At 43.9% G+C, this 17,303-nt stretch overlaps 1 protein-coding gene across 1 annotated transcript in view; it reads right to left on the reverse strand.

The window, feature by feature from the left end:
• Positions 1-1,510: 1,510 nt before the first annotated feature.
• Positions 1,511-17,303, reverse strand: part of gpc4 (glypican 4) — a 43,584-nt gene continuing 27,791 nt past the window's right edge. Inside the window, exons 2-9 of the mRNA XM_005916602.3 lie at positions 12,790-12,948; positions 7,977-8,374; positions 7,452-7,617; positions 6,505-6,635; positions 5,107-5,253; positions 4,895-5,019; positions 4,624-4,796; positions 1,511-4,537 (exon numbers count right to left, since the gene is read on the reverse strand). Coding sequence (XP_005916664.1) covers positions 4,290-4,537; positions 4,624-4,796; positions 4,895-5,019; positions 5,107-5,253; positions 6,505-6,635; positions 7,452-7,617; positions 7,977-8,374; positions 12,790-12,948 — 1,547 coding nt within the window. The 3' untranslated portion in view covers positions 1,511-4,289. The remainder of the gene's footprint in view (positions 4,538-4,623; positions 4,797-4,894; positions 5,020-5,106; positions 5,254-6,504; positions 6,636-7,451; positions 7,618-7,976; positions 8,375-12,789; positions 12,949-17,303) is intronic.

The raw sequence follows: 17,303 nt of genomic DNA on the forward strand, positions 1-17,303 counted from the left end.
TAAAAGACTTCCTAATAAATGTTGTGAGGTTGACAATTTTGAGTTAACATTAAACACTTTCTTTCCAAATCCATTGAAAAACCTTCTAGCTGTTGGTTTGCAAAGTTTGTGTGAGTGGCACGGTAGTGTAGTGGTTGGCACTGTTGTCTCACAGCAAATAGGTCCTGGGTTTGAGTCCAGCAATCCTTTTTTATGTGGTGTTTACATGCTTTCCCTGTGTCTGCCAGTATCCTATTCAAAGATCTGCATGGGGTTACGTTAATTTTACATTGGCCATAGGTGATAATAGATTGGTTTTCTCACCTTGTGGTAGGATCCAGCCCCTCCGCTACCCTGAATTATGCTTAAACGCCTTCAAAATGACTAAAAGCCCCAACTTACATCTTATACAATGCAAAATTCTTCGTAGAACACACTGTACAGGACAAAGGTTGTTCCAAATGGGCTTTACACACTCAAACATATGCACCTACTGCAAAGACAATTCTGCTGTTTAGAGGTTCTGGCAGAGGATATGTGAAGACTTATACACATGGTTTAGTTGCTGTATCCAAGGCTCACCTAAGCTGTGCATCTTAGGTGGCATAAGTGAACTAGATATGGAAGCAGATACATCACATATACTCCTTATTTCCTTATGCATCACTAAGAAAACAGTTTCTGTATTAATCAAATCAATATAGAATTTTACTTCTAGATCACATTAGTCTGGAGAGAATGTCTGCCTCCAAAAAACCAACTGGGTGAATTTCTTTCTCTCTGGTCCCCACTGATCAATTCCATTATTCAGTGAGGGTGGTTGACTGTAGACTGTAGCCCTGTTTCCTTGTATGCCTTATAAATCCAATCCATTATTATCATCATTATTATAGGCAGATGAGGGTGGTCTCTGGGACTTATATATAAGGGGCTCAGGATATTCTTTAAATAAAGGACGGCAATTTATATTTTCTCTATATTTACTTTGATTCATAATTTATAAAAATCCCAGTAAATTGTAAACAGGTTCTTGATAGAATCCCTCAATTCATCCACTGCCTGAAAAATAACTTCCAAGTCAGCTTCCTCCTGATTGGCCGTCTCCCATAACATGGTTTGAACAGCTGGAGGTGGACCTTCTGTCGTGCCCTTCAAAACAATTCAAATTGGGGTCAAACACACATTTATTAGAAAGGACAATTAAACACAAGTGCTCTAGTTCATAGCTTGTTGCCTCATTTCTCAATGATGATAGTATCCTATAATCCTCTGCCCAGTGTGTGCACGCATCGTGCATTGTAACCAGTAGAAAGCTACTTTTGGCTGCTTCCTTGTTGCATGGGGTCACCACAGCTGTGCATGATCGACTTGGCAGTTATCAAGCCGGGTGGCCTTCCAGACATAAATCAAAGGGGATTTGGATCTGCAGCAATCTCCGACCAAGCGACTGTAAACCAAGACACTATGCATGCATTTATGTAAACACTGACCACAAGAACTTAAAATCCAAGAAGCAAGCAGTCACACCACATTTAAATATTGGCAGTCTTTATTTCAACAAGACTAAAAATGTTGTTTAATATACATTTTCTCTTACACTTTAACATCTATCTCATCTTGTTTTTCCATAACATTTAGGAGATACTCTGACAAGTAGAAATCTGGTGTACTTGTAGGGCCTCTTTTAGAGACATCTAAAACCGCTGCTTTTTATTTACACTCCCCCCCCACCACTCTTTTCAGTCACTCACTCCATCCTCAGAGAGAGTCCTTTCTGTTCTTGTGGGCCAAAGGCATACATGGAAAGGTTTCAACAACAGTCCAACTTTAAAAGACACAAGACTGAACTCGCTCTGTGGACCGAATGGACGTCTTCCAGCAGCTGGACCAACTCCTGCCAGCTGGAAACGTTGCTGCCCTGGCCTGCAAGCACAGACATTTTTGTCACCGTCGTCAGCCTAAAACATTTCTTCCGTCTCTCCAAAAGTCGGGCTTCTTCACACTCCTCACACATGACACGAACACGTGCACGAGCCCTTGTGGAAATGTTGGTGGAACACAAGGGAGAAAAAACAGTAACCTAGAATTAAACTGGTCACCTGCAGAAGTAATGCCAAATCGAGCTGCTCAAGCACAGCTTTTTGATTTTAAATTAAGGCTTCAGTATTTCATACGGGTTGCATAGATGTTTCATCAAATCCTTCAAGGTCAGATCTTGATACGACGTCTTCGTCTGATGATTGCGGATGATAACTGATAACCTGAAGATGTCCCGTAAGCTCAAGATCAACCTGTTAATGTCAAAGCCAGACAACATGCAAAGGAATAAACTCCCATCTAATCACTTCATCCGTGCAGACTCGCATTAAAGCTGCAAATCTTTTCGCTATACTTTTACAAAAATGTATATTTCTGTCCACCTTAATCTGCACACTGAAACATTGTAGATGTTGCATTTTTGATAATGTGTAAGTTCTAAATGCATGTTTGAAATACATGGAATACATTAGTGCAGCAATGCTGCACGAGTCGGCATCGTTGTAGTGATGAGATGTTCAGGTAATGCAACTTAACAGACCCGATTATCAAATGAAAAGCTCCAAGAAAAAAACCCAAAACAAAACAAAACAAAAAAAAACGTACATTGTGCTTGTCAGCTGGTAACAATATACTCAAACACCTCAGGGAATCTGAGCAGATAGATCATAAATCATCAACAACAGCCACTTTCTTTTCTTTTCCCAAAAACAAACAAAACAAAAAAAAAAAAACGTAAGAAGATGCTAGTAATGTACCAAACATAAAAAAATAATCAGGCACCTTTCATTGCATTAATTTTGGTAGTAATTGTGAAAACACTTAACTTTGAGTTGAAATGATGAGAACCGTTCAGAATGAGTCCATTTATACTGACACAGGCCATTTAACGAGGTACAGCGTGTACTGTGGGACGCTGTGCACACTGACCAGCGCGCCCCCCTTATCTGTGCACACTGACTTCTTCCACCACCTACAACTACCAGTAAAATCCACTGTAGTACCTAATATATATCTTCATACCAAAAAAAAAAAAGCTAAAAATCTCAACACCTCCTCAACATAAAACCCTGTATTAAAATAATCTTTTCTAGATTTCCATTTGGTTAAAACACTGACTTTTGTTCCTCTTGTCTTGTTTAATTAAAATGCTCCCAAAACGTGCATGTTGCCCTCTTTTCTTTCCAAACGTTAAGACTGTATAGAGTCAGATCTTCTGTGCCGAACTGAGCTTACAGTACCAAAAAAAAGAAAAAAGAAAAGAAAAAGAAAAAAAGAGGGCATTTGGGACATGTCAGCTTTGCCTTCTTGGGGGTTTAATGGCAGGGGACATATCCAACTCTATCAGACACTCAACCTTATGGTCTAGATCACATTGACTCAGTAAGCACGAGGTATAACCTTACTATTGAATTGCTTAAGCTGAAAGAAGTTCAGTGAAATAATAATGAAGAAATTTAAAGTTAAGATGCGAAATGCTCGCAGCAAACGTACATTATGCGTGTTAGGGGCTTGCAGAGCACCCCGCAGACTCTTCCACAGAACGACGCCATCTTCAGGTCAAACATGAGCACCTGTGCTGTAAACTCTCACTGCATTTTTGAGACGAGCTGCCTCCAAAGCAAACCGAGCAAAACAAGTCTCAAAATGCTTCAGAATTTCTGGCCTTTGTAAAAGTATAAATGCACACAGGCACAAATATTCACAGTATGCACTTTTATAATGTGCAAAAAAATAAAAAAAAGCTTTGAATTAGTAACAAGACAGCGTCACGTGGGTTCTGTTTCTATTAGTCGTGTTTTGTGACCGATAGAAAGACCAGCCTCAGAAATTTAAAGATGTGTCCCAACACAGGCACTCAGAGTTTGACCCAATATCTTTCTTAATGCTTAGATGTCAGATTTCAGTCATTGAAGAAGGCACAAAGTTAATCATGAGATTAAACTGCCAAAGTAAGTGTGAAATGCTGCAAGCACAACCAAAAAGTAGCTCGGAGAGAGCTGTCGGAGGGCAGGTTTATCTGGGCGACAAAGGTGGATCTCTTGGGAAGAAAAATCATACTGCTGTACACTGATGTCTTTAACAACATACGAACAAATAGTTAATAGTGAGGTTATTGTAATATTAAGAAGTTTCTTCCCCTCCCACCCCAACAGTGGACAGTCCAATGTCCTGAAGGCAGTCTTTTTGTTTTTTTTAAAGTCTCTCTGACAGTTTTCCCCTTCGTGCTGTTGCTCCTGGTCGTTCTCTTCCCTCTCCCTGTCCAGCCAGTTTTATCTCAAGCGGGAAGCTAACAGGGCCAGGGCAAGCCCGCAGAGCGCCAGCGCCATGCTTCCCCGTGAGGTGACCCCAGCTGAGTTATTGCTTTGCACTGGATTAACCCGTGGTGATCCAGCCACTTCACTTCCACCCGCTGCTTTTCCACCCCGTTCTTTATCAGACGTTGGTGGAACAGAGAAGTACATGTCGCAGTTCGGACCGTCGCAACCGCTGCCGCTCTCATCTCCGCTGCCGTCATCATCTAGGGGGCAAAAAAAGACAAGCAGGTGAGACGTGCAGCTAGGAAACCGAGTCGCAAAAGCTGTGAAGCTCATTAACCGCTCTCACCGCTCTCTGCAGTAATGTCGACGCCGCTGTGTGCAGCTTTGAGCCGGCTCGTCATTTCCTTCAAAACTGCTATCTGACTGCGGATGACGATGTCTGGTTTTGTTATGTCCACGTCCACGTCCGGGTTTGATATCTGATTGGCCAGCCCGCTGCCAATGACATCTGATTCGTACCTGGTGGAATCAAGTCTGGCATTAGACTTTAAATTCAATAATTTACAAGCAACGCAGTAAAATTTAGATTCTCTCTTTGTGAAGTCTGCGCCTCTCACCTGCTTTTCGCTGTACCATTCCAGCACTCATCACCAGCTGCAATCCCCTCGCTTACACACATAGTCTCTGGCAACGTGGACCAGAACTTTTTGGCATGCTTCAATTTCTTTTTTACTTCAATTGTCTGTTTAGAACACACAAAAAGAAAAAGGTCAAAAACAATTACTCAGAGTAAATGTGATATTCACTTCTTTGCCTTCTTAGTCCTCACCAGTCGATCTAAACTGGTTCCAGCAGCAGTGGTGGGTCTTGCTTCAGGACTGTAAGGGCGGAAGCGGCTGGTGAAGGTGGACTCTTTAACAGAACGTTTGGAACGAAAGCCGGCGCTTATTTTGGGCGTTCCACATCCTTGGAAAACCTGTCAGAGGAGGAACAAGAACAGAAATGTTTTACAGATGAAGACAAAATGATTAGCCACCCTGTGAAATGTTACGTTTTGGTCAAAAATGTCCTGAGTGCTTTTTTAACAATAGAAGGGATTTTCAACACAGCATTTCTAAACAAACTAGTTTCTTCAGAAAGCATAAATTATTTCTATTTGCCCACAATATAAGAATTATTTCAGACAAAAACAAAAAATCATCAAGAAATGTAAAGACAGACACACAACGCAGAACACGCCTGGCAGCGGTGGGAAGCAAAAGACTAGAAAGAGAAATGGTGAGAGAACAACTGCCAAGACACCCGTGAATGACTTAGTCAAGTTTGAAATTGTAGTCTGAAGGAGACAATCACTATAGACCTGCACAGGAATGAGCTGTGAGGTTAGAGACCAGGAAAAACTTCTGCAGAAGAAACGCCTTCAAGCCAGACTGAGGTGTGCTAAGAACGACCTGGAGACAAATAATCCAGACTAGAAGAGCGTCCTTTGGTCAGAGGAGATAAAACTACAGCTCTTTAGCTGCAGACACTTTGCTGATGTTTAGAGAAAAAAGTGAGAGTTCTACAACTCAGAGGACACCGTCCCCACAGGGGAACACAGTGGTGGGAGGATCATGATGGGTTGATGCTTCAGTGTGTCTGGAACTGGGAATCTCATCAAGGTGGAAGGAATCATGAAGAAAGAAGTTTATGTGAAGATTTTAAAAGAAAACCTCGAGCAGTCAGAAACCAACCTGGGTCTGGGTCGTCTCTTTATCTTCAAACACAACAACCTAAAACATGTCGCTCCTGGTGAAGACCTACCGCCAGAAGACCAAAGTGAACGTTACTGACCGGCCAGTGCAAAGCCCTGAATTGAATCCCACTGAAAATGGGAGGAGCTTCAGACATTCTCCAAAGAAGAATGAGCAAACAAAAGTTTGTTCAGGAGACGCGTTTGAGACAGGCTGAAAACTACCATAAACGACTGCAAGCTGTTATCCAGCAAAAAGAGTAAACGACTATTAGCATCCAGGAGGTAATTATTTTGACCCTGGTAGTTTTTGTGAAATCATTTTGTTTCTATGTGCAAAGTAAAAATAATCTAAGCATTCAAAATAAAACAAGGATGTTCGGACAAGCTGTGCTAAAAGAATTCCTTCCTCTGCACTTGGAAGGGAGGGCTAATAATTCCATCCTCATCTCTTTTTATTTTGTTTAATTTGAAAGGCGCTGAAATGAGACTGACCTTCTGCGACACCTGCATGCTGTTCTCCTGCATGTTCATAATGGCGTCTGAAATCTTCACATCAATGGGATCCATGACAGACTCGAAATTAAAGGGACCTTCGAGCCTCTCGGCGAGACTATGCATGGCATCTGAAAACCAAAACATAACAAGTTGAAATCAACACAGGGGAAAGCAATTACACGCTCCTACCACTAGGGAGAAGCACTCGCATTAGGGTGAGACATTTTTAACCAGTGAGATGAGCCATTAGTGTAGGGCAGGATCAAGCTGCAGCACAGCAAGGGGGCAACAGAAACCAGATGCCTCTGCAGACCGCAGCGGTGCCAGCAGCCAGAGATCGACACATGTAACGGTGATATAGTCAGAAACCATGTTTCTGGTCAAAAGATCCATCATGCAGGATAAATATAAAGCACACAGTGAAGAACTGTGGATGTGTGCACCACCCTGAGTGTAATGTAACTGATCTGGGTCTGTTTGTACACAGCACAAGACTCCATTCATTCCAAGGGTCACCGCATGTACAGCCCCTCCCTCCCCCTTTTCTTAAACAACCTACTAAAGAATGAGGGACATGTTTGTACATGGTTTTCAACAATAAAACCGTTCCTATGTTAAATGTTTTTCTTCCAAAGCTGAACTGCAGTTTACCTCTTTTATTTACCCCGGGTCTATCATGTCACAAATCCCATTGCCACTCTGGTTTCATGCTCACAAGGAGAATAAGGGGTGCACGCTTAGATAAGAAAGTCGATGAAACTAATGATCTTTGAAGAAATATGAGTAAGCAGCAATGAACCCAGGAGCAGGAGGCTGCATAAATATACTCTGTTGCCAAATTAAACACTTTCAGCTATTATGGTTATAAGGCGGTGTAATCACGGGCAGGTTTCTGTTAAACAGTGGCTGCTAAAGGTGCCCTTGTTCGCATGTCGTCTGCTTACCGAGGAAGTTGTTCCACTCCGTGTCCAAGTCTGCCTGGTTAGCCAAACAGCCACGCATCACATTCAGACAGTAATTCTGGCAGGGTTTCAGGGCTACTTGGCCCGAGCAGTAGGGACAGTACAACATCTTCATGGCCGCTCGCACACAGCTGGGAGAGGCGCTGACCTGGAGTAGGCAGAGGGCAGTTAGTGGGCCGTTTTCATTACATCATAGCCGAAGCACTCACTCGACACCACCAGAGACACATTCTCATACTCTGAAAAAGCATGACCATTAATTGCATAAGCCAGATCCACAAAGCAGTTTAATCTAATCGCCTATGAATCACTCAGTACAGTGGAAAAACAAGTCATACCAGAACAGTCAGAGTGGTTTATGTTACCAGACAGAGAGAAAGAGAACTACAGATCAGAGATGTGCACTCAGAACCGGAGCAGGGAGGGATGGACAGGACTACAAGGAAAACAAGTCTCGTTCTCGGCTGTTAGTTTTTCTCTTTGTTGAGACTGTGCTCCGTCACTTACCGTAGAAACTTTATTGGCCACCTCAGGCATGAGCGCCAGGCCACGCACAAAGGTGCGTGCGGCGATAAAGGACCTCGTTAACTGGATGCGGAGCTTGCGGGGCACGTCGCCGAACGGCTGCAGCTCCTCCGTATGTCGGCTGACGCAGTCCATGTAGGTGTCGCTGAACTCGTACTGCACGTTGACCAGCTGGAACATCCTCTCCAAAAGGTCGGCCCAGAATTCCGAAAGCATGGAGTCCAAGTTGACGGCAGCGCTGCCGGACACGTAGTACTGGGTCAGGGACTGGAAGAAGTTCTTGAAAAGTTCCGAGTTCTGCACATACATCATCCCGTATGTTTTCACAAACATGCTGTCCAGCGAGATCTCTGCGTTTTTCAAAAGCTCGCGGAAAAACTCTGTGGAGATGTGAAAGAAAGGCCGGGTTAGTCTACAGCCTGCGGGTGACAAAGAGCAAGAACAAACAGTGTCAGATTGTTTATATTTAAGTGTCTACAGGGACGAGTTCAAGATGTCACGAAGAGAACATCTAGAGGAGCTGAGGGCTAAAGTTATGACTATCTGCCCAGTTGGACTTTTCCTGTTTTTTGTGACATTTTGAACTTACTGTTGTGTTCCTCTCTCAACATTTTAAAGGACTTTAGAGGCCCAAGTTTGCTTTCAGTACATTAAAAATTTTGCTGCCACCATTTGAAATCAGACTGACGTTACTCCCATTCACCTGTGCCCCATGTCCTGACGCTTAGAACGAGCTTAAGCATAAAATCTTTAATGAAAGGCAAAAGGAATGTGTTAGGGGACAGTTGGAGACGAGGGGGTGAGCGCGGAGCATCAGCAGAGATGTCTCTCCACATCAGTGTGCTTCAGACTGACCACCATCAATGGCATTTTTCTGTTGTCACATTCCATTCGCCTTCCTTTCTGCCAGCTTCTCTTGGACTGTCCTTCAGAGACATTTTCAATAGGATTACGGAATAATGCGACCCCACAACCACCACCAGCAGCCCCTCCCAGCTACCGTATATGGACCTGTATGCACCCCCCTCCCACTACTATCCTACCAGCCCTGCATCTGCCTCCCTCCCCTGCTTTCACTTCATCAGTTCCTTCAGAGAGCTCTCTTCACTAGAGATGAGGAACAATGACCTACTTCATCCTGAGGAATGTCCATCACCCCCCTACCACCCCCCAAATAATCCAAGCCCCTTCTCCCAGACCCCACACCACCCTCCTTGCCCAATTTTCTTAATCTGAATAAAATGAGAATTCCACAGAGCCTCTGAAACATGTTTCACCTTCAGTCTCACACACACTCGCCCTTTTTATCCATTATCTGTGCCCCCCACCCCCCTCTCACAGACCTTCTGTCCCGTTGCAGTTTCTCGGGGTGCCCACTGCGTGGCTTTGAAATGTAAAGTTCCCATGCTCTCGCAGGGGGAGTCACTAAATGCTCTCTGCTACCAGTACACACAAACACACTCTCGCACATTCACACTCACACAGAGGACCCGAGTAGTGCTGTCACTTCCACTTCAGACTGACACACTAAAAAGAAAAAATGAGATAGAGGAGGGGTAAGGGTGGCTTGGGGCGGGTTAAGTTGAGGGCTTTTTTTAAGAACTTCAAATCCCTACTGTGTCGCCAAGGATACCGGAAACACTGCAGCCCCTCCATTTACCTCCTCGCCATCACAAGTGCACGCGCACACACAGACACACACACAGACACACACACAGAGCCAGGGGAGAGGGCACCAAGTTCCACGCTCCATTGACAGAGATTAAAACAAAATGGTCCACCCCCACCCCTGGAATGTCATAGTAGCCACACTGACATGAAAGTCAGTGAAAGGAGACTGAGGAGGTGAAGAAGAGGAGGAGGAGGAGGAGGAGGAGGAGGAGGAGGAGGAGGAGGTGGGAGAGGCATGAAGCACGAGGACAACCCTAAACTTCTCCATTTCCTTTCTACAGTTAATTAGAGGAGTAATTCCTATATGCTAAACAGATAAGCTCCATTATGCGTCTGGACAAACCCACAGGTTTTTAAGAAGGGTGTGTGAGGGGTGGTGGCACAGTGGGGGCAGGGGTGGCGGGGATACGGAGGCTCTCTGGCCCAGGCTGAGGGGTCCAAGTATGAGCAGCATTACTCAGGCATCTTGCATTGTCATTAAAAACAATTTATGACACGCAGTCGTCTGCCAACAGGCCGAGGAGCTGAACGCTCCCTCTGGATTTCCCCATTAAAAATGTACCTGTCACTCAGCCAATGGTCTGAGAGAATCTGGGTGAAAGGTTACACATGAGAGTGTCAGCTGTAGGGAAATGTAAGGAAAAGGACGACTCCTGCTCGACTATCTGTCTTTCCCTTCCTGCACGCTCCCCCCCAGCTTGTCACTATTCCAACGTGCTGCAGAGAAAGCGCTAAATTACGAACAATGATCCTGGGCCCAATCCATCACAGGAACAGAGGAACTGACCGATCTCCTCCCACTTCCTCTTCCAAAAACTCCCCCCACTAGTGTCCCTATAAACTATGCTCCTCCCAATCCCAGCCCAGGCGGTAATTGCATCCTATTTGTGCCAATTAGTCGCCGAGCTTCTCCCTTTTCTTATGGTATGGGATTCCGTCCCTCCTGCTGCTGAGCTCGGTGCTCAGATGGATGTCGCTTGTATGTGTCTGGAGGCAATGGGGCCATAATCCAAGCGCTTAATTCCCAGACATGGAGTTGCTCTGCTGGACAGGGTCACTGCAGCAGGACAGGCTGAGGTCAGAATAAACGCGCAGCGACGAGACACACAGAGAAAGAGAGAACTATTTCTGGCTCTGGTCTTAATTGGCCATGACTCTTCGCTCCAGGCGCATGATGAGAGCCTGCCCAATCACATACACTACTTCCTGAGTTTATTAGTGCGCGAGCGAACGCTGCGTTCGTCTTCATGTGCAGCTGCGTTGTGCACATGTGCGCACTCCTTGTGTTGTCACGGCCGCTGCTGTCATTTCTCTGCAACAGTAAGCAGACCAATGAGCACTTCCTGTTCCCATTTCACTGGCTGTAAGCGCTTCCTTCGGTGGCGTCTTGATGTGACAAAAGGAAGTAATAGGCCGGCAGCCTGAGCCCGTCACCACATTTGATGTGAGAGAGAGAGAGAGGGCCTGGCGATTTAGGTAGAAGAGAGCACAGCAGGGCTTTGTAAAGAGATCCCACATCTAACTGTTGAGAGACTGCAGCAACCTGCCTACAGTGATGATGAGGAGGGAGCACGCAGGGAAGAGGTTCATGGTCATCCGTAGAGCTGTGCCCTTCTGATAAACTGGACGTTCTTTTTGGGCGTTGCCAAGCTTTAGAATTTTTGCGCAAGCCAGTTGTTATGACTCCGTTACAAAAACACTCCGTGCTGAATAATAGCGGAAAAATTCCTAAACAAAACAATATTTATGCAATAGTTGATCGGTGGTGCTCTGGATGGATAAACTTGACATAAGGAGCCGAAGCCACAATTGTTCAGAAAGATTATTTTTACGAAATTGTGGTTCTGGTATCAGTTCCTCTAAAATCAAACACCGTGAACACTATTTTAATCTCAACGTTCCACTCTAAAGTCGAACCCTGTCACGGAAACAACATCTTCATTTGCTCGCACGCATCTCGGGTGTTGTTTTTAAACCTGGTTTGTGGTCGTTACCTAAACGTGACACTGACATTTCTGAAGCTGACCATTTGTTACAGGCTGTTTTTGTATATTATGGACGAGATGATTAAACGAGAAAATAATAATTTATAGATTTCTCAGTAATGAGAACAGCCCTTAATATTGCCACTAAGCACCAGATGAGTTGTGCAAGACAAACAGGGTGGAGGACATGCATGCGTGAGAACTGAGTGCAGTGAATCACAAGCAGCACTTGGACACAGTGAAGAGAGATGGAACGAGAAAGAGCGGCAAAGAGAGGGGTTTTTGGGAGAGTGAGGCATAAGAAGGGGACAAAGGGCAGTAAGAAAGGAGAAAAAGATGGGCGGGACAGCTCGAGCAGCCACTGCATTCCAACACGTCACATTCCTCTTCACATCTGGCTGCAATACACATGCTCCCTGTTACTCACCATCCCTCGCTGCCTTTCACAGACACATAAGATCTGACCCACATGTGTGCACACCAATGCAGAGCTATACACATAACCTCCTTTAACAAGAAAGATTCCAATGCACCAGGAAACTAAAAATATTTTTTCTTCCCATGTTTTTCACTCAGCCTGTTTGGGAATCCTCATCCTCCCCTCTATCCTATCATCGCAGGGCTGCAGTGGTGGCATGGTTTGGTGGTTGAAGGTATTCAGAGCTGCCCTGCTTCCTCTGTGAGTCAGCACTGTTGCATGTTCCCATGCGCTCTGGCCCTCAGCAGGGGAAACCTGATCCCAATATTTACAGGCATACACACATGTGCTCACACACAGAGGAACAGGAAGTATAGAGACGACTAAATCTGAAGATGTGTGTGGTCCGTCTGGAAGCACGCGTGTCTCTCTGGAGAAAGGGAAGCCTGTATTTCTTTTATTTTATTTTTTTTACATTTCCTTCAGGGGGACGATGAGACAGGGAGCAGAGACATTGGGAGACAGGTGGACAGGCCAGAAGACACAGACTGGCTGTCTCTGCTATGAGCAGTGTGCTGGCAGGTGGGAGTGTCCATCAAAAGGGAAAAAAAATAAAAATAAATAAAAGTGTAGCACAAATGCTGCGATGAGGAAACCAAAGCCAGTCTTACAACATAACCTGAAAAGCTGCATGTGTTTGTGAGCCAGTGTGTTTGCTTACTGTCAAAGTGGTCATGCCTCTGTTTGAAGGTGGATTGTAGGCTGGTGCTAAGCTTGGAGACGGGAGCTTTGATCTCCGTGTGGCTCTGCTGGCTTAGCTTCTCCTCCATCTCCACAGTGCAGCAGGAGTAGCCCTGCGGACACACTTTCAGGGGGACTCCTGGAACAGACAAGGGAGAACGTGCGTTAAATTTCCACGTCATCTGAGAAACATGCAAGTCAACACAAATTAACTCGAGGAACAAGTCCTGATTTGAAATAGAAACATAAAATTTAAGATTCGATTATGATGCTGTTAATGTCACTGTAGCAGCAAGTAATGCAGACCAGTCATTGATTTCTTCCCTGGGATTCAGACCTTATGCTGAGAAATAACAGGTTCACCTCTCACCAAATCAAACGCACCCTGGCTGTTAAAGCCCCCTTAAATGCACTTAATTGCAGCTCAGAGGAGCCTTTAGCTGGCCGCTTTATAGAGCCCCGCTCTTATCCCGACACTCCCCTGTCTTGATGGATAGTTCAGTGCCAAAGCTTTCTCTGAGTGCTGTCCCTCCTAAACAGTGTTTAAGAGGAAACGATTAACTTTTCGCCCACACTGCAGGTAAGTGCGCTGACGTCAACCACAAGCACATGAATGGAGATAAACATATGTGCAAGCACGCTGGGCTGAGGAGTCTGAAAATGCTCTCCAAGTAATGTAAATTAGAAAGTTTTGGACTCCTTATTTCGGTGTAGGGCTGCCACAAACGATTATTTTGATAGTCGACTAGTCATCGATTATTTTTGCGATTAGTCGACTAATCAGATCATGCATCCATTGGACGTAAAACGTACAGCTTATTGCACCAGCACACATCTGCTCTTATATAACTATCATTAGCTTACAGCTTGAAGTGTTTAAGGTATGTGCTAACTAAAAATAAAGACAAGATGATAGTTTATTAAATTTTAATGAAATGTGCAGGTTGTTTCAGTGAAGTTTAATAAACTCATCTGTCTAAAAAACCGGGGGGAAAACGGGAAAGAAAACAGTCAAAGGCTACGTCCACACGTACCCGGGTATTTTTGAAAACGCAGATTTTTCTATGCGTTTGCACCTTTCGTCCACACGTAAACGGCGTTTTTGGTCACTGAAAACGAGATTTTTAAAAACTCCGGCCAGGGTGGATATTTTTGAAAACTCCGTTTTTGCATTTACGTGTGGACTAGAAAAACGGAGAAAACGCAGCGTCAAAGGTGTGCGCATTTTTTGACGTCACACTGTGCGCCACGTTATTGTTTCGGTGAAATGAATTTCTACAATACTGTTACTGTTAATTCTACTCTCTGCAGTGTTTAAATGCTTACATATACACACAGTTACTGTCCCTCCACACATACGACTCGGTTCTGCTTCTATGCCCCAGCTTTGTTTACTTTTTCCCACCGAGGCTTCTAGACTTCTGATTGGCCAACATTTCTGCACGGTTAGGAATCTAGCGCCACCTGCTGCTTTGGCATGTTCATAGCAGCGTTTTCCTTCATTTCTCCCTTTATGTGTGGACGGGATTATTTTTTAAAACGAAAACGGAAAATCTCGTTTTCAAAAACCCGTGTACGTGCAGTGGCGTGTCCAGCGGGGTGGCCTGGGGGGGCACAGGCCACCCCCCCAACCAGACTGGCCACCCCAGGTGCCACCCCAAAGGCAAAACAATAAAATTCAATCAAATATCAAATGTCCGATTATGTTTTCACGGTGAAGCTCAGATATCCGAGTGTAAGTGAATGCAGCATCGGCTTCTGCGCTATGTGCATCACGTTAGCAAAGGTAGGAGAGCCAAGCACGAAAGACGGCACTGCAGGAAACAATTTTTCGGTGAAAGAAAATGAGGACAGAATAAATGTCCCGGTAAGTAATATTAAGTTTGTTGAGTTTAGTAAACTTCGGTGAAATTAGAATCCCAAGGAAAAAATAACACTTAAAGAATTATTGCAGCCGTGGAATATTTCAGACAGTATGCTACTGAGGGCAGCTAACATAAGAGTTATGAGTTATAAGATATAATCTAAGTCGTAACATTGCTGTATGGAGCTGCAGATTTGGTTGCAGGTTAACATAGCTGGACTGGCCATCGGGCATACCGGGCATATGCCCGGTGACTTATTTTTTATTTTTTTTTTGTAATGGCATGAACAATGAGAGGTGGTGGATTGGCCAGATGCAGGTCGATGTGTAAAAATAACTCAGTTGTTTGGTGGTGGCTATGGCGGGGCTTCCACAGAGGCCAGCAGGTGGATGAGGGAAGGGGAGGCAGGAGGAGAGCCCCGAGGCAGCCGCCAGTCCGAGTGTCAGGTGAACTGAACTTCAGGTAAGAAGTTATGACCTGCAGTCTATCTGGGTCAGATATAAACCAAGTTTAGGTGGAGTTTATTTTCGTTGTGCTGACTTTTTACCCTCAGTTGCAATAACTCATACTGCGTTCTAGCCAGCTTGACGGAGTTTTTATACAGCTGGGTGGGTGCTATGATGTTACTGATAGTGAACTTTATTTTATTCATAAGGTTAGTAGAGTTGCCAACGGCTCCTTAAAAAAATGGAATGGTCCCTCATTCAGAGAAAATATTACACGTTTCGTATTGAGCTGAGAAGAGACGCAGTTTGTCCCGGACTTTAGCTAGAATGGAAAAAGACACAAAGCTGGAGTTATTCTGTGTCTTTGCTGCACAGCTGCCTCTTCTTCTCTCATTCTCTCCCCTCCTCTCCTGTTCTACTTCAATCATGAAACTGATCAATGATCAGCTGATCGGCTCTCTTGTTTGTTTATCGCCCACTTTGCGCAGAAAGAGGAAACCAGCGGATGTCGCGCTAAACAACAGCAGCACGTTTAAGCTTGATCAGCTGTTGTTAGAATTTATTTAATATTAATTTCTAGTATCAGCTGATGTTTGCTGGAGCCACAGCTGTAAAGCTGCTGGTCATGATGTCGGTTTGGATATGTGGTGAGAGGGAAACATGAAGATGAAACCAGGAGATGTCCTTACTGAATCATCAGAGCTGAACAGGTGATGGAGAAACAGGTTTACCTTTTAGGTGACATGGAATGAGTTGAAGTTATGAACTGTTTCTGAGAGACAAATAACACCAGGATCCTTTTCTAAGTAGCTGACAGCTGGTAACTGTGCAGGGGCGGATCTAGCAAAGTGTTGCCAGGGGGGCAGGTAGGGCATTAACAGGGAGAGGGGGGCACAAAGAAATACTTTTCTTTCTTATTCTCATTTAAAATGTCTCAGCTTTTAATAAATAATTATCTGAATCTTACAACCAAAGTTTTTATCTGACGTAAAATGTATAGAAATCATACATATACCAACAAGACTGTACATCACTGTCACAACAGCGTTTGTTTTCATTCAAAGGCTTTATGGCTTTAATACCTGGGGGGCCGGTCTCTAGTCAAAATGCCCGATTTTCTGTCCCAGTCCAGCCCTGCAGGTTAATACTGGCAGTGTCACCATGCCAGCTGACTGTATTTCATCATCAGCCAGTGTTGTTCTTTATCAATATTACCAAAGTTTACCATAAGGCAGCATAGAAAGTATTTACTTGCTTTCAGGTTTTATTCAAATGTTAGTCTTTTCAGTTGTTTCCCCACTTTTTTCCTGTTTCAAAATCAAACACCAGTTTGTGAGAAGATTATCTTCTTTTTTTAACAGGCAGATAAAGTTTTACATTGGCATTGGCTAATTTGTCAATTGTTTGTTACAAATGTTCGTATTTTAATATTCAAAAATGTTTTTGCCCAAAACATATGTGCACTATATGTCAGTAAAAATACTATGCAAATATTGCTGTCCTTGAATGCTGAGTAAACACTGACAAAGCACTGATTGTATCTCTTGTACTTTATCAACGCAGTATCTAAAAACTTTGCACCGTAGTGGTTAAAATCTCATTCTAATAAGAGTTAAAAGCGCATTCGGTTATTAGGTTTATAGGATTATTGAATTATGGTTAACGGTTGGTAGAATTTTTTTTTAAACATTATCTGCCAATTACATCTGCCACCCTTCTCCAAATCTGTGCCCCTACCTGGCCCCCCCAACAAAAATTTTCTAGACACGCCACTGCCGTGTACGTGTGGACGTAGCCTCAGTCTCTGACTGGAAGCGCTAATTCGTCATTCGGCTTTTGTCAGACTAAAGTAACTGTTAAAACTGTTTGAAAAGCTAAGCTATACAACAAGGAGAGATTGAGAATTTCCTTTTAGTTCTCAGTTTATTTGATATTGACAAAAGTTAGTCAGTTTTGTCTGTTCTTCTGTAAAACAAACTAAGATTTATTTTTAGAATTAATATTTTGTTTCTAAGTGGAATTGACAATTTAGTCTGTTTCGTTTGTTCTATTTTGAAACTTAAACGCTTTAGCGGCTGCCTTTTGTGTAGTTTGCAATATTTGCCTTTATTTATCTGAAAAAGTCTCATGTTCCTTAAGTACATCTACCCTGTTGAACTTATTATGGGAAATAAATATTTAAA

The sequence above is a fragment of the Haplochromis burtoni genome, unplaced genomic scaffold (genome assembly GCF_018398535.1).
Source record: "Haplochromis burtoni strain Fernald_Lab_line unplaced genomic scaffold, NCSU_Asbu1 Contig_19, whole genome shotgun sequence".
NCBI classification, from domain to species: domain Eukaryota; kingdom Metazoa; phylum Chordata; class Actinopteri; order Cichliformes; family Cichlidae; genus Haplochromis; species Haplochromis burtoni.